The sequence below is a fragment of the Mobula hypostoma genome, chromosome X2 (genome assembly GCF_963921235.1).
Source record: "Mobula hypostoma chromosome X2, sMobHyp1.1, whole genome shotgun sequence".
Classification (NCBI taxonomy): domain Eukaryota; kingdom Metazoa; phylum Chordata; class Chondrichthyes; order Myliobatiformes; family Myliobatidae; genus Mobula; species Mobula hypostoma.
The window spans coordinates 6,858,180-6,880,503 of NC_086129.1; the positions used below are offsets into that span (position 1 = coordinate 6,858,180).

A 22,324-nucleotide genomic window follows, 5' to 3' on the forward strand; every position below is an offset into this window, starting at 1 on the left:
TTGTCACAGAAATCCCTGGAATGATCCATTTTCCGGTGAATTAGAATAGAATTTTTCCAATTTAAACAGAATCATTCTGGCTTTACATGTTCGTTGACCCCGATTCTGGCATTAATCCAAAACGTTAAATAACACTTATGCTGTGGTCTCGATCACGTCAGCGCCTTCCTGCTGTTTCTCGCAGTAATTTGCTGTCTTTACTGGAACCGGGAACCTACTAACATTCGCTCACAGGCTGCAGGGAAATGGAAAGATTTATCTAATATATAAGTAGCCAGCTCCTATGCAGGTTGACTCTGTGGTTAAGAAGGAATAAGGTGCCCTGGCCTTCATCAGTCGCGGGATTGAGTTTAGGAGCCGAGAGGTAATGCTGCGGCTATATAGGAGCCTGGTCAAACCCCACTTGGAGCGGTGTGCTCAGTTCTTGTCGCTTCACTTCAGGAAAGATGATGAAACCATTGAAAGGGTGCTGAGAACATTTACAAAGATGTTGTTTGTATTGGGGATCATGCCTTATGAGAATAGGTTGAGTGAACTCGGCCTTTACTCCTTGGAGCGACGGAGGATGAGAGGTGACCTGATAGAGGTATATAAGCTGATGAGAGGCATTGATCATGTGTATAGTCAGAGGCTTTTTTTCCCACGGCTGAAATGGTTAACACGAGAGGGCACAGTTATAAAGTGCTTGGAAGTAGGTACAGGGGAGATGTCAGGGGTAGGTATTTTACGCAGAGACTAGTGGGTGCGTGGAATAGGCTGCGGGCGGCGGTGTTGACAGATACAATAGGGTCTTTTAGGAGACTCCTGGATAGGGACATGAAACTTAGAAAAATAGAGGACTCTGGGTCACATAGAAATGCATTTCAACTCCCCTCAGAGCTTGCCATTAGGTTTGCGTTCATCCACAGAGCCGACCACATAACTTAACCAAATGTTTGACTCCACCGTTCAGCTCCTCCCTGAATTTCCTCTGTGACAGAGTGTAGATACACGTGTTGGTGCAGGTACAGAGAAACTGCAACATGAACCCAAACTGTTGCAGTACATATGTCGGGGTGTTTAAATATCTGTCTGTGTAAGAGTAATTCTGAACTTGCCAGTTCATGGTGTATACAATATAGGGGATCCACAACAATATGAAATTGGCGGAGAGAGCGAACAACAACATTATTGATCTTCTCCGGTTCTCCATCTCTGGGTCATTCTTTTTCTCTCTGCTGTTCCTGAGCCCCCGGCGAACTCTGTTTGCCGCGATAATGTGACTGATTGTTAAAGCATTAAAAAGCACAATCAAACCGATCGGCAATAAAGGTGTAGTGAGAGTGTTAAACAACTGGTATGCTTTCCATGCTGGTAAAGTAAGGAAATCGGTTTTCAAAATACATCGCCAAGGTACGTTGCCAATGATAACGTGAGGTTCTAACACAAAATATAATGGAACAGTCTTCGCACAACTTCCTAAACACACAATTACTATCACAATAGTCGCTGTCCTTTCGGTGCAGTATCGCTCCCGCAGCTTTTGACTGCAGATTGCAATACAGCGATCGAACGTGAAAGCCACCGTGAGCCAAACGGAACAGTCCATGGCTGTGACCCTCAGGGCATGCGTCACGGTGCAAACCGGTGTAATGAGCAAAGGAGGGGCATAAACATAGATATTATTGATCTCACACAGTATAACAGCAACAATAACACATATTAAATCAGCTGCTGCCATTCCCACCAGGTAAAGGGAGATACCTTTGGAGAGTCCGCAGTTTCCCAGAGACAGGATCACAATCGCCACTGAATTAACTGTAAGAAGCAAAGAAGAGTTAGGTTTTTGCGCAGAAACCCTGATCATTTGTACTTGATATGCATGCATAGAAATATCTTGAATCCGATTAAGTGACCTCAGACCCTATGCCGGTTGGCAGGCTTCGGTTTGGAGAGTGAAAAAGTTGTTCGTAGGGGCTCCGTCGCTGTCCTTCCATTGATGATAGTGAGGGACACGAGAAAAAGTTGAGCCGCAGCTTCCCAGTTGACAGCAGATATCGACCCACTGATCCAGACAGACCCATCGTTTTAGCTGAGAATGGTGAAGGTTTCATAGGTTGCGGGAATAAAGTGAACTGAGGGAGACTGTTTATTCGGAGATAACATTTTTAAGTGGAGGAACAGCAGAGCTAAATGCATGTTCCGATGTGCAGTTGCCAAATGAACTTGAGTCTTCTATATTGCGTTGGGAATCAACTTTATGTTGTGAGATGGATATAAGAAATAAAATAATTCTTATCTTATTTAATCTTATCGAAATGTAAACCGCCCAAAGAAGGAGGGCACGTTTAAATGTAAGAGCTTTGCACATTACTGTCGCTATTTCAATGACACTTAGACAAACAAATAACAACTAAAATTTCTTTTGTTGCATAAAGACAGTATGGAAGAAACTGCGTGCTTTCTAAGGTCCAGTGAGCTCGCAGAGAGAGTTGCAACAATGCTAAATATTTTGTTTTTGTTTTACTAAACGTTTGAGTTTCTATATTAATGCACAATCAGATTTAGAAAAATATGTGCTCATAAAGCTGGAAGGTGGAGTAAGATAAAATGCTGGAACAGTGTCAATATTAAAAACTCAATCAATTGTTAATATTGACAAAATGATCGGACATAAAAAAAACGAGTGACAATTCCAGAAGAAAAAAAAATGAAGGAATACATTAAAATATTTACTTAAATCTAAACAGACTTAAAACACTCGTCAGATGAGGCACAACCTATAACAAATGCTACAAGAAGACAACAATGCGCATACGGTAATAGCCAATTCCAGTTACTTACCAGGGATACCAATCGCTGCTAGTACAGGATAGTAAATACTCGCGATGTAGTAAATTGCTGAATATACCATTTTCTGTGAGTTGGTAATCAGTTGAAAATAGTCCAACTGCGGATATCTACTGGTGACTTTTACAGGCTCTTATACAGGAGAGGAAAGTGGACTCTGGCAATTAATCATACCACGTAGTCAGTCACATCAGTGACAGTGCACTGAACAAACACTTCAGGTAAAATATTTATATGAATTGTGTCATCGTGCAATAAAGATCGCTCCATCGGAAAAATCACAATATAACAATTATGTTTAATTTTGTTTATTCACACCTTCAAACGAGAACGTTCAATATTCTTCCTCTATAACCCAGAGTTTGTGCATTTCAAATAGAATAATTTTTCGTCTCAATATTTTTACTATGTGCACTTTCACCCTTAAATAATTATCATTTGTAACGATAGACGCAGCGCTGAAGATTCTAAGGGTCCGATAGTCGTTTACCATAGAACCACAGAACATTACAGAACAGAAACTGGCCTTTTGGCCTTCTTGGCTGTGCCAAACCCATTTACTGCCTGGTCTCACTGACCTGCACCTGGACCATATCCCTCCATAAACCTCGCATCCATGTACTCGTCCAAGCTTTTTTTTTAATGTTAAAAGTGAGACCGCATTTACCACTTCATCGGCAGCTCATTCCACACTCCCACCAATGTGTGAAGAAGCACCCACCCCCATGTTCCCTTTAAACTTTCCCCTCTGCACCCTTAACCCATGTCCTCTGTTTTTTTCTTTCTCCCCTAGCCTCAGTGGAGAAAGCCTGCTTGCATTCACGCTACCTATACCCATCATAATGTTATATACCTCGATCAAATCTCCCCCCATTCTTCTACGCTCCAGGGAATACAGTCCTAACCTATTCAACCTTTTTTTCTTTAACCAGTTTCTGAAGTCCGGGCAGCATCCTTGCAAACCTTCTCTGCACTCTTTCAACCTTATTAGTATCTTTCCTGTAATTTGGTGACCAAAACTACACACAATACTCCAAATTCGGCCTCACCAATGCCTTATACAACCTCCCTATGACATACAAACTCTTATAATCAATACTTTGATTTATAAAGGCCAATGAACCAAAAGCTCTATTTACGACCCTATCTACCTATGACGCCACTCTTAGGGAATTTTGTATCTGTATTCTCAGATCCTTCCATTCTACTGCACTCCTCAGTGCCCTATCATTTACCTTGTATGTTCTACCTTAGTTTGTCCTTCCAAAGTGCAATACCTCACACTTGTCTGTCTTAAACTCCATCTGCCATTTTTCAGCACATTTTTCCAGCTGGTCGAAATCCCTCTCCAAGCTTTGAAAACCGTCCTCACTGTCCACTGCTCTTCCAATCTTTGTATCATCAGCAAATTTACTGATCCAACTTACCACATTATCATCCAGATCATTGATATAGATGACAAATAACAATGGACCCTGCACTGATCCCTGTGGCACGCCACTAGTCACAGGCCTCCACTCGGAGAAGCAATCCTCCACTCCCACTACCACTGTCTGGCTTCTTCCATTGAGCCAATGTCTAATCCAGTTTACTACCTTTCCACGTATACCAAGCGACTGAATTTTCCTAACTAACCTCCCATGCGGAACCTTGTCAAAGGCCTTACTGAAGTCGATGTAGACAAAATCTACTGCCTTCCCTTCATCCACTTTTCTGGTAACCCACTCGAGAAACTCTAACAAATTTGTTAAATATGACCTACAACGCACAAAGCTATGTTGACTCTCCCTAATAAGCCCCTGTCCATCCAAATACTTGTATATCCTATCTCTTAGTTCTCCTTCCAATAATTTACAGACTACCGACGTCAAACCGACCGGCCTAAAATTTCCCAGATTAATTGTATAGCCTTTTTTAAACAATGTAACAATATGAGCTATCCTCCAATCCTCCTGCACCTCACCCGTAGATACCGACATGTCATAGTGATACTTTTAATACTGGTTTTATGGCTGTCATGTATCTGAGTTCCGCTTTTGTACTACTGGACATTGCTTGTACTGGCTGGGTACTTGATTTATTTATTGTTTATTTATTTTATTTGTTGTTTTATAGCATTGAGTACGAGAGTTACCAGCTCATTTTCGCTGTATTGGTGCATGACAAATTGTACTATGCAATGACAATAACGATGTGTCATTTCATTTTATTCAATATATCTGCCAGGGCCCCTGCAATTTCAACACTAGTATCCTTCAAGGTCCGAGGGAATACTTTATCAGGTCATGGGGGATTTATCTACTCTGATTTGCCTCACGATAGCAAGCACCTCCTCCTCTTCAATCCGTATGGGTTCCATGACCTCACTACTTGTTTGCCTTATTTTCATAGACTCCATGCCAATTTCCTTAGTAAATACAGACGCAAAAATCCCATTTAAGATCTCCCCTATTTCCTTTGGTTCCATACATAGCCGACCACTCTGATCTTCAAGAGGACCAATTTTATCCCTTACTATCGCTTTGCTCTTAATATACCTGTAGGAGCTCCTTAGATTATCCTTCACCTTGACGACCAAAGCAACCCCATGTCTTCTTTTAGCCGTCCTGATTTCTTTCTTAAGTTTTTTTGCACTTTTTATACTCCTCGATCACCCTATTTGCTCCCTGTTTCCTATACATATCATACATCTCTCTCTTCTTCTTTATCAGAGTTCCAATATCCCTTGAGAACCAAGGTTCCTATTCTTATTCACTTTGTCTTTAATCCTGGCAGGAACATACAAACTCTGCACTCTCAAAATTTCTCCTTTGAAGGCCTCCCACTTACCCATCACATCCTTGCCAGAAAATAACCTGTCCCAATCCACGCTTTTTAGATCCTTTCTCATTTCTTAAAATTTGGCTTCTTTCCAGTTTAGAATATCAACCCGAGGACCAGATCTATCTTTATCCATGATCAAGTTGAAACTAATGGTGTTATGATCACTGGAACCAACGTGTCCCCCTACATACACTTCCGTCACCTGTCCTAACTGTTTTTTTTTTATAGGAGATGTAATATTGCGTCCTCTCTATTTGGTACCCCTCTATATTGATTTAGAAAACTTTACTAAACACATTTTACAAACTCTAACCCGTTTAGATCTTTAACAGTATTGGAAGCCCAATGAATATGTGAGAAACAAAATCCCCTACGATCACAACTGTATGTTTCCTGCAGTTGTCTGCTATCTCTCTGCAGATTTGCTCAATCCAAGACGCGTTGACTATTGGGTGGTCTGTAATACAATCCCACTAATGTGGCCATACCTTTCCTGTTTCTCAGCTCCACCCATAAGGACTCAGTAGACAAGCCCTCTAATCTGTCCTGCCTGAGCACTGTTGTAACATTTTCCCTGACTAGCAATGCCATCACCATCCCCACCCTTCATTCCTCTGCCTCTATCACGTCTGAAATCTTGGAACCCTGGAACACTAAACTGCTAGTATTGCCCCTCCTGTAGCCAAGTTTCACTAATGGTTATAATGTCGTTATTCCATGTGTCAATCCACGCCCTCAGCTCGTCAGCCTTCCCCACAATACTCCTTGCATCGAAATAGACACACCTCAGAAGATTACTACCGTCACACACAATCCTCCTATTTGTGACTTTGCATGTATTTTAACATAATTTAATTTCACCCCCGCTCCACTATCTGCTCTGGCACTCTGGTTCCCATTCCCTTGCAAATCTTTGTGCACCTATATGCCTCGTCACACACACAAATCTACACACATACCCAAATCTGTACCCACACCCGTATCTCTGTGGACTCCCAAATCAACACGCACCTGGAGTATGTGTGTCCGCACACACTCGCAAATCACTAAATCTGTACACAGCACCAAGTAGCTATGCACCGCTAATTCCGCTGACACCCCCACAGGAACATTAGACTATATCAGAGCAGAAATCATTTCCCACCGTTCAAAATTTAGCTTGGTGATATTGAAATGATAAGAGGAACAGAGATCAACGTTGAAAGTGCACTAATTCTTCAAGTTTCTATAAGTGGACAACTTGAGATTTGTTAACCAACTACCCCCCGCCCCCCCCCCACACACACACAGCCACCCACCAATACACCAATAGATCCAAATCTGGTTGTACCCAGAAATATTCTCACAGCCCCAAAACCGCACCGCTGTCAAATCCTTGTACACCCCAAATCAGTGCGCGCCCCCAAATCTGCGCGCACCCCCAAACCGGCTGTTAATCCCACATGTTTATTCGATTATCCTTGAGAAAAAAAAATAATTTCAAACACTCCACGAAATAGCAGCCTCCAACTAACGAAAAGCAGAAAGGACAATCTACAAAATTTAATGTGTATTTATTCATAAAATTTCGATTAACGAAACAATCTTGAATTTGTGAGAACCCCATATCCACCGAAACCCCGACTTGTGCAACCGCACATTTCAGGACCCCCCCCCCCCGCCTTAAATGTGCGCACGTCCCCAAATTTCTGAGCATCGGCAAACGAGCTGAAACCCCCATATTCACAATTCGTTGTCAAATAGATGAGCAATCATTTCAAACAGTTCAAAACCACCTTAAAGAAATTGCAAGAGCAAAGTTCATTTTAAAGTGCATTTAAAGATTGAGTTATAAACTATCTATAAATGAAACGATTCGTCACCCCTCCAAATGCACCGATGCCATGCAAATCTGTGGGCAGCCACATGTTGGAAGACATGCCCCTAAATCTGCGCACATCGTCAAATAAGAGTGCCCCCAAAATTAATGTGTACCCCAAACCCGGTGACAAACCCGCATTGGATTATTACAGACATAGAAACCTTTCCAGCAGTTCTCAAAATGGCTGTCTTGTCATTAAAACATACAGAAGCCGTGTGCAATTTCAAATTTGCCGATATGCCCGTATCTGTGTATAATCTGAGATTCGTGTGCACCGCCATGTTCGACAACACACATATACATCTAGCGACACCAGATCTGTGTGAACACGATATTCAGGAACGCACCCCTAAATCTGCGTGGATCCTCAAAGCAGTGCGGGCACATGAACATTAGAGCAAAAATCACTTCAAGCAGTTCAGAAAATGGCTGCCTCAGCATTAAAAATCGGCATGTACCCGGAAATGGGTGTGCAAGTCTTCATACGTCGAGACATGCTCATCTGTGTGTAACCCCAAATCCGTGTGCACCCTGTATTCGACGACCCACCTCGAAATCCCTGCACGTCCACAAACGTGCACCCCTAAATATACGCACATGGTCAAATAAGAGCGCATGCCAAACCCGCTGACAACCCCACATGCTCATTGGTTAATCCCAGAGGAAGAAACAAATTCAAACAGTTCCCAAACTGAACCATTAAAAAAAAACGCGAGCTGTGGTCAAAGTTCAAATTAAATTTATTATTAACGTATTTATGAATGAAACATGCTTGGGATTCGGCACACCTCCAGTTCCGCAGACACCCCGCATCCGTGAGGACAGTGAAGTCCGTGCGCAGCTCGAAACCCGCTGATGACCCCACTTGCAAATTAGATTATCCCAAAACAAGAATTATTCCAACTATTTTACAAAATGACTGCCACCACCTTAAAAGATAGCAAAAACAAATTTCAAAGTAGATCTCTTATTAGAGTATCGATAAACGAAACAACCATGAGATTCGTCACAACTCCAAAATCGCAGTTACCATAAGTCTTCCAGAACCTGGAAATTGGTGTGCAACACCATATTGACTTATCCACCGCAAATCCATTTGCACCCCCAAATCCGTGTGCATATGGTTAGCCTGGCAGTCTTTCTGTGTAGATTTTCACTGATTCTATTGCATTTCTCTGTTCCACTGTGAATGCCTGCAAAGCCTGAATCTGAAGGTGGTATAGGGTGACATGTACGTACTTTAATAATGAAGTTAATTTAATATTTGAATAGAAACACCAACACAGAGACACACATATGCACAGGCTTAGAGACACTATATCAAACACACAAACACACACGCGCGCACACCCCCCCCCCACACACACACACACTCACACTCACACACAACAGTCAGACACACACAGATACGCAGACAGAGGCACAACTGGGCACAGACTATTACAGTGGCGCGCAAACACGGACTCCTACACATAGACAGAGACGCACACACATGCACACAGACACTGGCACAAATACAGACAGAGACACACAGCCACCCACACGCACGGAGACTGTAGAAGGAGCCGTGACATACATAGACAGACATAGACACACACTGGCACCCACGCCAACTCCCACCCCCAACACACACACATAAACGCAGAGGGAATAAGGCTTAAACACACATACACACGCACACAAGACGACAGATTCAGAGGCACGCATACAGACACATAAGCACACAGTATCGCAGATGCACACACATACCAGCAGAGATAAACACACACACACACACACACACACACACACACACACACACACTCGCACGCACACACACACACACACACACACACACACACTCGCACGCACGCACACACATACACACACACACACACACTCGCACACACACACACACACACACACACACACACTCGCACACACACTCACGCACACACTCGCACGCACACACACACACACACACACACACACACACACACGCACACACGCACACTCACACACACGTAGACACCGAAACATCACACAGAAATACTCAACCATAGACACTTGTGCACACTCATACATACAGGCCCAGAGACACATACACACGCGTGCACGCACATAGCATGCACACATCGAGATACACACGCTGACATGCAAACATACACAAATATACTCATCAAACGAGAAGACAAACGTGCACTGTGCTTCACATTAACACATAAAAATCCAAAAGAAACAACAGCTGGATCAGACATGCAACAACAACAGATCCAGACATACACATACAACAGAGTCACACACACACACACACACACACACACACACATAGAAAAGCAGACCTAGGCACAGACAGTTATAGTCACAAACACACAGGGACGCCTACACATAGACACAGACGCACACACATGCGCACAGACTCTGCAACTAACTCACGAGCACACACAGGCACACACGAGTACTTAGACACAAAGGCACGTGAGACACACACCGCTGACGCGTGCGCACACACACACACACATACACACACAAACTTTCACACACCGACATAGACGTACAATCACACAGTATCAGACTCAGTAGCCATATTCAAACATACGCACCGTCACACACATACTCACAAACACCACTGAGAAAAGCATAAACACCCACACAGACACAGTAACGCAAGAACACACACACACACACACACACACACCAACCACACACAGATGCCCAAACATAGACACTGACGTAGGCACACACAGAGAAACTCAAAAGCACACACATACACAGACAGAAACAAATAATGACAAAGGCTCGTAAACAGCCAAACTACACAGACTGATACTGCCAGACACAGACAGATAGAAACACACTCACACTTCTAAACACACACACTGTCACACGAATAAACAGCAGACGCGCACACTCAGGCACGCACTCACAGACATATACCCACACATACAGTCAAAGGCATAAACACCTAGACACACACCCACGGATGTACACACACATCGATAACGGAAACTTCTTCTCCGCTCTCCAGCTCTCCGTCGTGTTGTATGGCTCGACGGTCTGTGATTATTATCACATACTCACTGCAGCTTAGACTGCTAATATACAAGCCATGGGATAGGGTTCAGGGTGGGTGCTGGTGACGTTACAGTGTGTTATTATTAAAGATCCATTCCCACACTCCAGCTCAGACTGCTGCGTTTGTAAGCCATGGGGTAGCGTTCGGGTGGGTCCCGGTGAAGATACAGGGGGTCTTGATCCATCCATACTCACATTCAGCTTTGCTGCGTTTGTAAGCCATGGGGTAGGGTTCGGGTGGGTACTGGTGCAGATACAGGGGGTTTTGATTCATCCATACACACCCCCAGGTTTGCTGAGTTTGTAAGCCATGGGGTAGCGTTCGGGTGGGTCCCGGTGAAAATACAGGGGGTTTTGATTCATCCATACTCACATTCAGCTTTGCTGAGTTTGTAAGCCATGGGGTAGCGTTCGAGTGGATGCTGGTGAAGATACAGGGGGTTTTGATTAATCCATACTCACATTCAGCTTTGCTGAGTTTGTAAGCGATGGGGTAGCGTTCGGGTGGGTACTGGTGAAGATACAGGGGGTTTTGATTCATCCATACTCACATTCAGCTTTGCTGAGATTGTAAGCCATGGGGTAGCGTTCGGGTGGGTCCTTGTGAAGATACAGGGAGGTTTGATTCATCCATACTCACATTCAGATTTGCTGAGTTTGTAAGCCATGGGGTAGCGTTCGGGTGGGTCCTTGTGAAGATACAGGGAGGTTTGATTCATCCATACTCACATTCAGCTTTGCTGAGTTTGTAAGCCATGGGGTAGCGTTCGAGTGGGTCCTGGTGCAGATACAGGGGATTTTGATTCATCCATACACACCCCCAGGTTTGCTGAGTTTGTAAGCCATGGGGTAGCGTTCAGGTGGGTCCCGGTGAAAATACAGGGGTTTTTGATTCATCCATACTCACATTCTGCTTTGCTGAGATTGTAAGCCACGGGGTAGCGTTCGGGTAGGTCCTGGTGAAGATACAGGGAGGTTTGATTCATCAATACTCACCCCCAGCTTTGCTGAAATTGTAATCCATGGGGTAGCGTTCGGGTGGTGGTCCCGGTGAAGATACAGGGGGTTTTGATTCATCCATACTCACATTCAGCTTTGCTGAGATTGTAAGCCATGGGGTAGCGTTCCGGTGGGTCCCGGTGAAGATACAGGGAGTTTTGATTCATCCATACTCACATTCAGCTTTGCTGAGTTTGTAAGCCATGGCTTAGCGTTCGGGTGGGTCCTGGTGAAGATACAGGGAGTTTTGATTCATCCATACTCACCCCCAGCTTTGCTGAGTTTGTAAGCCATGGGGTAGTGTTCGAGTGGGTCCCAGTGAAGATACACGGGGTTTTGATTCATCCATTCTCACATTCAGCTTTGCTGAGTTTGTAAGCCATGTGGTAGCGTTCGGGTGGGTCCTGGTGAAGATACAGGGGGTTTGCTTCATCTATACTCATCACCAGCTTTGCTGAGTTTATAAGCCATGGGGTAGCGTTCGGGTGGGTCCTGGTGAAGATACAGGGGGATTTGATTCATCCATACTCACATTCAGTTTTGCTGAGTTTATAAGCCATTGGGTAGCGATCGGGTGTGTCCCGGTGAAGCTACAGGGGGATTTGATTCATCAATACTCAACCCCAGCTTTGCAGCGTTTGTAAGCCATGGGGTAGCGTTCGGGTGGGTCCTGGTGAAGATACAGGGGGTTTTGATTCATCCCTACTCAACTCCAGCTTTGCTGAGTTTGCACGCCACGGGGCCGAGTTTGGAGTGGGTCCCGGTGAAGATACAGGGTGCTATGATTCATCCATACACACCCCCAGCTTCTCTGAGTTTGCACGCCACGGAGTAGGATTCGGGTTGGGTCATGCTGAGGTTGGTGGTGATAGTGTTTATTCATCACCACAACAGACATTTTCCCGGTTACCCTCTCGGTAGAGACCTCCACAGACGAAATGCATCACAAGTTTGTAATTGGAAGGACATTGCTAACAGTAGGCGATTCAACACAATTTCACAAGCTGCAATGTCATAAGTTACTTCAATATTCTTGTGTCTGTCAAATGGTGCTTTTGACATGCATATTTACAGTGGAAGCACATATAATTGATGGGAAAGCTCAAACTCTTCAGCCACCTTTTGGGGGGCAATTAATTAACACAAATGTTTAAAAATACCTAAGAATAGAGACCAAAAAGCCCACGGTTACTGTTGTGAGGGCCGACACATCGACAGACAGGGAATCGAGGGAGACCGATTATGTAGAGATAGTTAGCATCCATTCAATGTGACGTCATGGTTGGCACAGACACTGTGGGCCGAACGGTCTGTTCCTGTGCTTTACCTTCCGCTGTTTATACACGTAAGACAAACGGAGAGAAGCGACTTTCCTTTTCTCAGAGTAAACATTTGATTCAATGGTGATGAAGACAGACACCGTTGTGAAAAAGTTTGTTGTACCTCTGGTACCCTCAGGAAGGTTAATGATAATCAGGAATAAAACGCCGAGGTTCCATTCAAAGCAATACGATAAAATACTAGAGAAACTCAGCAGGCCAAGTAGTTTCTATGGAAGAGTATTGTCTACGTTTCGGGCTGAAATCCATGATGACTTGGAAAAAAATGCAGAGGAAGATGGCGGGGCAGGGGAAGTGAAAAAGACGTACAATGTGGTAGGAGATAGGTGACAGCGGGAGTGGGCAGAGGTTAAGTTAATTATTGAAAAAAGATAAATGGTTGGAGAAAGAAACATCTGATGGGAGAGGGTAGAAGATCATGCCAGAAAGGTAAGGGCGAGAACCAGAGGGAGTTGATGGGCAGGGAAGGAGATAAGGGGAGAGAAGGAAACGGGAATGGGGGAATGGTGAAGGGGCGGGATGCGCATTAACGGAAGTTCTAGTTATCACTGTTCATGGCATCAGGTTTGTGCCAACCCAGACAGAACATAAAGTGTTGCTCCTCTAACCTGTGTGGCCTGATCACGGCACTAGAGGAGGTCGTGCACTGACCTGCCGGAATGAGAATGAGAAGTAGAATTGAAATGTGCGTGTTGATTTGACTTCCAGCATCTGCAATTTTTTTTTCGTGCTTGTAGTTGCATTCAGATGAGGAACGATCGAAATTGGCGTGGAATCAGAGTGGAGCGGCCGTTTTACTCTTAGTCGATCTGCTTTACCAGTGCCTCAACTGATGGACAAAAGTCACACTGAGACAAACAACAGGGTCTGATGGTATTTAAGACAATGTTCCCTTTGTTGAATTAATGTTACTCCAAATTTACAGGCCTGAGGACATCACACTATCCATTGTTTGCCGTTTCACAATTAATTGACTAAAAAATCACTGACTGCCACCGCGGAGATTGCATACGTCTGACGTAATCGGTATGGAAATAATTTGAAACTCTTTATTTATAAATCTGTTTATGTCTGTCCCTGTGGAGTCGTAAAATGGTACTTAAAACCCTAGGCTTCTGCTGCCTTAACATTTCATTCCGGGAGATCGCCTGTAGCACAGGGAGTCGGATTATTGGGCACCGAACATGTCTTCAATGTGGGATAGTTACAGGAGTGTGCAGAAAACATTGTACGCGTTCATTGCCGTGATTGGAGTTCCTGGTGAGTGAGCAGAGCAATTCTTGTTTGGTGTTTCTGTGTGTTAACCGGTGTGGACTGTTTATGATCATTTGACAAGCTTCCAACTTGATGACTGTGCACAAATATCCGACAGAGATATCGATCCTGCCAATCTGAAATGCTGATTTTGCATATTTAATGAGAAACGAATCAGATCCTCTGTCTCTCCTGCGCCACAATCGATCGCCAAGAACGTTTCTCGTGTCTTTAATGACACTTTTTCCAGAGTAGTCCCGGTGCAGCTCTCTGACTGGATGGGTTTTGATAGGAATTCGTCCAGATTTATACTCGTGCTGGAGAAAGGCACTTTCTCCCGAAGATGGGATTGGGAGGGTTTTACATTGTGAAGTTCACTATTTCTGAGCTATTGATCAGACAGAATACCCAGTTCTCTGATTTATGTTTTCCTTTCGATTCCACTGCCCGTTGGTCAATAATTGGGGCTGGTCACCTGAATGAATGTCAACAGACATGCTGAACAGTTTTATCCAAGTGCACTGCGCTGTAGAATTAATTAATTAATTGAGCCATCAGCTACTGTTTACTAAATTGATCCGGCTTTCCCTTTGAGACCCGTCGTAAACTGCGGCATCGATTCGTGCTGAAGAAGGGTCTTGGCCCGAAACGGTCAGTGTTTGTTCAAATGCATAAATGTTTCTTGAGGTGCAGAGTTCCTCCGGTAATTTGTGTGTGCTGCTTCTCTCCGGATCCCTCAGGCCCACCAGATGCCGAGCTTCTCATGACCCCATCAGCGATGGAATCAGGGTTAGCACCGATCACTGTCGTTCATCCAGCTCGCTTTTAGCACCGACGGTTAGTCACACAACGTCTTACTGGCACAGTGAGGAGAACAGTTCAAAGACAGTGTGACCGTGCCAGATGTTAGATTTGCAGCCGTTTTCACATTCTCGCACAACTGATCGTTAGCCGAAGCCGATCCCGTGTTAATTCCCGGATAATTTGTGCAGTAATGCCCAATGTCTGTTCTCTCCTCTCACTCAGTCTCTGTCTGTCTGACTCTCTCCCTCTCTCTCTCACTCACCCTTTCTCTCTCTTCAGTGAATTTACTGGCGATTGTGATCCTGTCCAGGGGAAAGTGCGGCCTCTCTACCTGCACCACTCGCTACCTGGTGGCCATGGCAGCGGCCGATCTACTGACTATTGTCTTGGAGATCATTTTCAGTCGAATATATTACTTTATGTTCAGTTTTCTGAGCATTACTCCTGTGTGCAGGGTTATAAATGCACTGAGGTTCGCAGCCACAGACTGTTCTGTCTGGTTCACCGTCACCTTCACCTTTGATCGGTTTGTCGCCATTTGCTGCCAGAAGCTGAAAACAAAATATTGCACCGGGAAAACTGCGGCTGTGGTTCTAACGACAACCGGCGTACTGTTCTGTCTGAAAAACATTCCCCGCTACTTCCTCTGGGAACCCAAAGTGATCATCAATAACGTACCGTGGTTCTGTGAACTTAAGGGAAATATTATCACTAATCCCGGGTGGGTAGCACGGGCTTGGGTGGAGACTGTTTTAACTCCGTTCCTCCCTTTTGTTGCGATCCTGTTGCTCAACGCTCTGACAGTCAGGCACATTTTAGTGGCCAGTCGGGTCCGTAAGGGGCTGAAGGGTCAGAGCAAGGGGGAGAACCGCAGTGACCCGGAGATGGAGAGCAGGAGGAGGTCTGTGGTTTTACTCTTCACCCTCTCCGGCAGTTTCATCCTCCTGTGGATGACACTGGTCATAAATTTCATATATTATCAGGTCAAAGGAAATGGTTTCAACTTCAACGATTCTGAATGGATATTTCATGAGTTCGGCGTTTTGATGAGGAATTTTAGCTTGTGCACGAACACATTTATTTACGCAGTGACTCAGTCGAAATTCCGAGAGCAGGTGATTAGCGCGGTGAAATATCCGCTCACCTCGGTGCTCCAGTTGATTAATAAAGACGCGCCCTGAGCGCAGCCCAGGTGCAGCTTCAATGTATCCCGTCCGGGCTCCAGACCTTCTCATTAACCGTCTCGTCTACAAGCTATTATTCCCGGGCGGTCGTCTTATTGACCGGGACATTGGGAGCAGCAGTGCTGTGGACCGCAAGAAAATGGCGGGTGATAGGAAAGTGCTTGCAAGAGAGTGACGTCTGGGATTGGCTGAGTGGAGTGCTGGAGTGCTGCGTGGGGGCTAAGACTGGCAGACAGTGAAAGTGCGCGCGTGTGTGTGTGCGCATGTGCGTGTGTGTGTGCGTGTGTGCGTGTTTGTGTGTGTGTGTGTGTGCGCGTGTGCGTGTGTGTGTGTGTGTGTGTATGTGTGTGTGCGTGTGTGTGCGTGTGTGCGCGTGTGCGTGCGCGCGTGTGTGTGTGTGTGTGTGTGTGTGTATGTGTGTGTGCGTGTGTGTGCGCGTGTGCGTGTGTGTATGTGTGTGTGTGTGTGTGTGTGTGTGTGTGTGTGTATTTGAGAGATTACAGAGAAGGTTTGCGAAGATGTTGCCAGGACAAGGTCAATTGTGCTATAGGGAGATGTTGGCCAGGCATGAAACTTAGCATGCTTGTCACTAAACCCAATCTCACTTTCATCAATTCACAACCCTACCCCTGTACATAACCTGACTTCTAACACCGCAACCCCCTGTCACCAAACCTAAGTTTGTCCTCCCACAGCATCCCATCCCAACCCCGCAATCCTAATCTGCACTATAACTTCCTACATTCCGGCCCCTTTTCCTAATATGAAAACTAACTTACAAACATCCCATTCCCTAAATCCTAAACTGGACTCCAAATCGCCTCACTGCGGCCCTAAACCTTAATCTGACCTCCAGCACCCCACATCGCTGAACCTCAACTCTAATCTGCCTTCCAGCACCACTCTTCCCTTTCCCTAAACCCTAATCAGACATCTAGCCCGCCACAATCATGTCCCCTATCGCCAGTCTGACCTCTACCTCCCCACATCCTTCATCTTAATCATATGACGTCTAACCCAGCTACTTCCCTGTCCCGAGGCGCAATCGGACCTGAAACACTCCACATGCCTGACCATAAATCAAAATTTGAAATCTAAATCCGCAGATCCCTGTACCTTACGTCTCCCAAAGAATCATAATTAGCTTAGGAGAATGGGCAAAAAAGTGGTAAATCAAACACAATGTCGAGAGTGTATGGCCACGCACGTTGGTGGAAGAAATAAACGGGCAGACTACTGTTTAGATGGGGAGGGAATTCAAAATGCAGAGATGCAATGGGACTTGGGAGTCCTTCTGAAGGATACATCAAAGGTTAACCTCCGGGTTCAGTCGGTGCTAATGAAGGAAAATGCAACGTTGACATTCATTTCTAGAGGTATAGAATATAAAGGCAGGGATGCTATGTCGATGCTGTACAGGACGTTCCTCAGACCACACTTGGAGTATTGTGTGCAGTTTTGGTCTCCTTATTTTATAAGTGATATACTGACATTGGAGATGGTTTAGTGAAGATCCCCGAGAATGATTCCAGGTAATGACGGGTTACCGTATAAGGAACGTCTGGCAGCTCTTGGCCTGTATTCGCTGGAGTTCAGGAGAACGAGGCTGTACCTCATAGAAAGATACTAAATTTTAAAAGGCTTGAGCAGATTAGATATGGCAAAGTTATTTCCCATGGCCAATGAGTCCAGGATAAGAAGGCACGACTTCAGGATATTAGGACGTCCATTTAGAAGAGATGCGGAGAAATTACTTTAGTCAGGGGCTAGTAAATCTGTGGAATTTGTTGCCACGAGCGGTAAGTCATTGGGTGCATTTAAGGCAGAGATAGATAGGTTTTTATTAGCCAGGGTATCAAAGGGTGTGGGGAGAAGGCAGTGGAGTGGGGATGAGTGGAAGAATTGCATCAGCTCATAATTGAAGGGGCTGATTTAAACTCAGGTTGGAGAAGCAACACCTCATGTACCGTCTAGGTATTCTCCAGCCCCTTGGTATTAACATTGAAATCTCCAACTTCCAGTAATTCCCTCCCCTTCCCTTCCCCATCCTTATTTCACTCTGTCCCTTCCCCCAGCTGCCTATCACCTCCCTCATGGTTCCGCCTCCTTCGACTACCCATTGTGCTTTCCCCTATTCCTTCTTCACCTTTCCAGCCTATCACCTCTCAGCTTCCCCTCCCCCACCCCTTTATCTTTCCCCTTACTGGTTTTACACCTGGAACCCACCAGCCTTCTCCTTCCCACCCTCCGCCCTCCTTCTTTATAGGGTCTGTTCCCCTTCCCTCGTCAGTCCTGACGAAGGATGCCGGCCCGAAACGTTGACAGATCGCTTCCGCGAATGCTGCCAGACCTGCTGAGTCTCTCCAGCGTTCTGTGAGTGTTGCCATGATTGAATGGGGGAGCCGACTCGATGGGACGAATGCCCTCCCGCTGTTCCTATATCCTATGGTCTTATGGTCTCTAAATCCTAATCTGAACTAACTATAATGCATGGGCCAGAGCAACGTGGCAGGGTTGCGTGATACTGATTCTCGAGTGAAGAGATCAAGAAGCACACGAGGGATGATTTTCCCACCGCCCGCATCATCACAACCGAGCCAAAGAGTGACATGTTCTTCATTTTCCCGGTCCACTAAATGCCTGTGAAAGTGCCCGTGAGAAGCCATTAAAACGAGAAGAATCCAATTAGTTAAGCTGAAGCCAGAGAAAACAACTCGCCACTAAACTCGAATTGACAGGTGCAGTAACTCTGAATCTCCAGTCAACCCTGTCAATTTAAAACAGGCGATCCCACACGCCCAGATGCAAAATAAAGATTATTGTAAACTTAAAATAGGGAGATTACATCTCACTTTGAGATGAAGTATAACTGGGTCTCAAAACATTGTACTACCCAAATTATTAAGATAAAATCAAATTACAGAGTCTGAAACACCTTAACCTCGAGATGACATGGTTATCATAATCTTTGTACATGGGAATATCACAAGCCTGGCCTGAGCAACCCGGCCTGGTCTCCCTGGAGAGAGTATCTAGTGATTAAAGACCTTGTCTTGGGGCTGGGAATACACGTGGCCCTGGGTTCTAGTGTGATTTCTGGTTCGTCTCGTCAGTATCCCGTCCTCGCATCCGTGGGGTAGGTCAGGCCGTCGATGCCGTTACCCTGCAGTTGGATCTGTCCCTTCCTGTCTTTGCCTCCATTGTGTAAGCCAGGCCGTCTTTGCCGTTACCTTTCTAGGCCTCTTGAAGTGAACGCTGACTTTGCATTTGCGTTCCTCACCACCGACTTAACCTGCAAATTACCTTGGGTTACCAATAGACCTCGAGTTTTTAACTCGATATACCTATCCAGGAGTCTCTGAATAGGCCCACCGCCTTCACCACCGTCGCAGGCAGCCCATTCCACGCACTCACCACTCTACGTGAAAAAAACTACCCCGACATCTCCTCCGTACCTACTCCCAAGCACCTTAAAACTGTGTGCTCTCGTGTTAGCCATTTTAGCCCTGGGAAAAGGACTCTAATTATCCAGATGATCAATGCCTCTCATCATTTTATACAGCTCTATCAGGTTACCTCTCATCCTCCGTCGCTCCTTGTAGAAAAGACCAAGTACACTCAACCTATTCTCACAAGACATGCTCCCCAATCCACGCAACATCCTTGTAGATCTTCTCTGCACCCTTTCTATAGTCTCCACATCCTTCCTGCTGTGAGGTGACTAGAATTGAGCATAGTACTCCAAGTGGTGCCTGACCAGGTCCTATATAGCTGTAACATTACATCTCGCCACTTGAACTGAATCCCACGGTTGATGAATGCCAATGCACCGTACGCCTTCCTAACAACACAGTCAACCTGCGCAGCAGCTTTGAGCGTCCTATGGACTCTGACCCCAAAATCATCCTGATCCTCCACACTGCCAAGAGTCTTACCATCAATGATATATTCTGCCATCATATTTGACCTACCAAAATGAACCACCTCACACTTGTCTGTGTTGAACTCCATCTGCCACCTCTCAGCCCAGTTTTCCATCCTATCAATGTCCCATTGCAACCTTTGTCAGCCCTCCACTCTATCCACGCCACCCCCAGCCTTTGGGTCATCAGCAAAGTTACTAACCCATCACTTTACTTCCTCATCCAGATCATTAATAAAATTCATATTAATAGGGGTATCAGAACATATCCCTGAGTCACACCTCTGGTCACCGGCCTCCATGCAGAATATGACCCGTCTACAACCACTCTTTGCCTTCAGTGGGCAGGCCAGCTCTGGATCCACAAAGGAATGTCCCCTTAGATCCCATGCATTCTGACTTTCTCGGTAAGCCTTGCCTGGGTTCGCTTATCAAATGCCTTGCTGAAATCCATATACACTGCATCCACTGTTCTACCGTCATCAACGCGTTTAGTCATATCCTCAAAAAAAATTCATTCGGGCAGCCTTTTCACAAAGCCCTGCTGAATATTCATATGCCTCTCCAAATGTTCATAAAGCCTGCCTCTCGGAATATTCTCCATCGATTTACCAACCACTGACGTAGAGCTTACTGGTCTATAATTTCTTAGGCTAACTCTAACTCCCTTCCTTGAATAGGGAGATGCCAATCAATATTGGGAAATGAAAGTCGCCCATCTCGACAACCCCTTATTACTGCACCATTCTCGAATCTGCTCCCTGTCTGCTCCTCGATGCCCCTGTTACTATTCGGTGGTCTGTAAAAACACACAGTAGAGTTATTGACTCCTTCCGGTTTCTAACTTTCACCCACAGATACTCAGTGCGCAATCCCTCCTTTTTTGCAGCCGTGACACTGTGTCCGATCAGCTGTAACTCGCCTCGACATCTTTTTCTTCCATCCCTGTCCTTTCTGAATCTTCAAATGCCTTGCACTCTAAGTCGCCATTCCTGCCCCCAAGCTATCCAAGTCTTTGTAATGGCTACCACATGATAGCTCCAAGTACTGATCCACGCTCAAAGTTCATCCGCTTTGCTCATGATGCTTCTTGCATTAACATAGACACATCTCAAACCATCAGGCTCAGTGCATCCCTTTTCCAACACCTACCTATCCTCGTTCTTACAACCACCCCCATATATACATTTCCTTATCCCAGAGAGAGAAAACAATCATTTCAAAAGGTTCACAAAGTAGCTCCCTGTACCTTAAGGAAATAGTAAGAACAATGTTCAGTTTAGATGTATTTATAGATTTCTTAATAAAGAATCAAAATTAGAACAATATTGAGATTCTTTACTCCTCTAAATGCACTGACACAAGGCATTTATTATAAAGGCTCTATAAATGAACAACTTTGAGATTTGTAACAACCCCAAATCCACGGACACCCACAAATCGTTGTGCACCTATATGCGCCAACACACACAAATCTACATACATCCTCAAATCTGTCGCACACCCATATCCGTGTGGGCTCCCAAATCAACACGCACCCCGACTATCCGTGTGCACAGACATTCGCAAACTCCTAAATCTGCACACAACACCAAATACCTATGCACCCCTAAATCTGCTGACACCCCCACAGGAACATTAGATTATCCCAGAGCGGGAGTCATTTCCCACCGTTCAGAGTAGCTTGGTCACATTTAAGTGATAATAGGAACAGAGATCAACGTTCAAAGTGCACTTATCTTTCAAGTTTCTATAAATGGAGAACTTGAGATTTGTTAACCAACCACCGCCCAGACTCCCACCGACAGACAGAAATCCGGTTGCACCCAGAAATATGTACACAGCCCCAAAACCGCACGCGCCTCCAAATCTTTGTACAACCCCAAATCAGTGTGTGCCCCCAAATCTGGGCGCACCTTGAAACCGTCAGACAAACCTACATGCTTATTAGATTATCCTTGAGCAAAAATAATTTCAAACACTCCACAAAATAGCAGGTTTCACCTAATGAAAATCAGTAAAAACAAAGTACGAAATTTAAATTGCATTTATTCATACACTTTCGATTAAAGAAACAATCTTGAGATGTGTAACAACCCGACATCCATCGAAACCCCGAAGTGCGCATGCAACCCCACATGTCTGTGCAACCGCATATTTGAGGACACTCCCTGAATCTGCTCACATCCCCAAATCCCGTCCATCTGCAAACGAGCTGAAAACCCCACAGTCACAATTCGTTATCAAGAGTAAA

The 22,324-nt window shown here is 45.1% G+C and overlaps 2 protein-coding genes and 1 pseudogene across 3 annotated transcripts in view; 1 reads left to right on the forward strand and 2 right to left on the reverse strand.

Annotated features, from left to right (window-relative positions):
- Positions 1–22,324, reverse strand: part of LOC134340926 (oocyte zinc finger protein XlCOF6-like) — a 408,299-nt gene that overhangs the window by 211,403 nt on the left and 174,572 nt on the right. The gene's annotated exons all lie outside the window — the stretch shown is intronic.
- On the reverse strand, positions 818–11,648 carry LOC134340730 (probable G-protein coupled receptor 139). The gene is made up of 2 exons (XM_063038197.1): positions 11,564–11,648; positions 818–1,797 (listed from the first exon to the last, which is right to left on the reverse strand). The coding sequence occupies exons 1-2, from the start codon at positions 11,646–11,648 to the stop codon at positions 899–901; spliced, it is 984 nt and encodes a 327-aa protein (XP_062894267.1). The 3' UTR covers positions 818–898.
- Positions 13,999–16,145, forward strand: LOC134340731 (probable G-protein coupled receptor 139; annotated as a pseudogene).

What these genes read in the sequence shown, in the direction of transcription:
- LOC134340730 (XM_063038197.1), bottom strand. Translation starts at nt 11,648, where the DNA reads ATGGATGAATCAAAACCCCCTGTATCTTCACCGGGACCACCACCCGAA. An exon ending in CAATTTCAGCAAAGCTGGGG is followed by an intron (nt 1,798 to 11,563) that starts GTGAGTATTGAT and finishes TGCTTCTTACAG; the next exon opens with TTAATTCAGTGGCGATTGTG.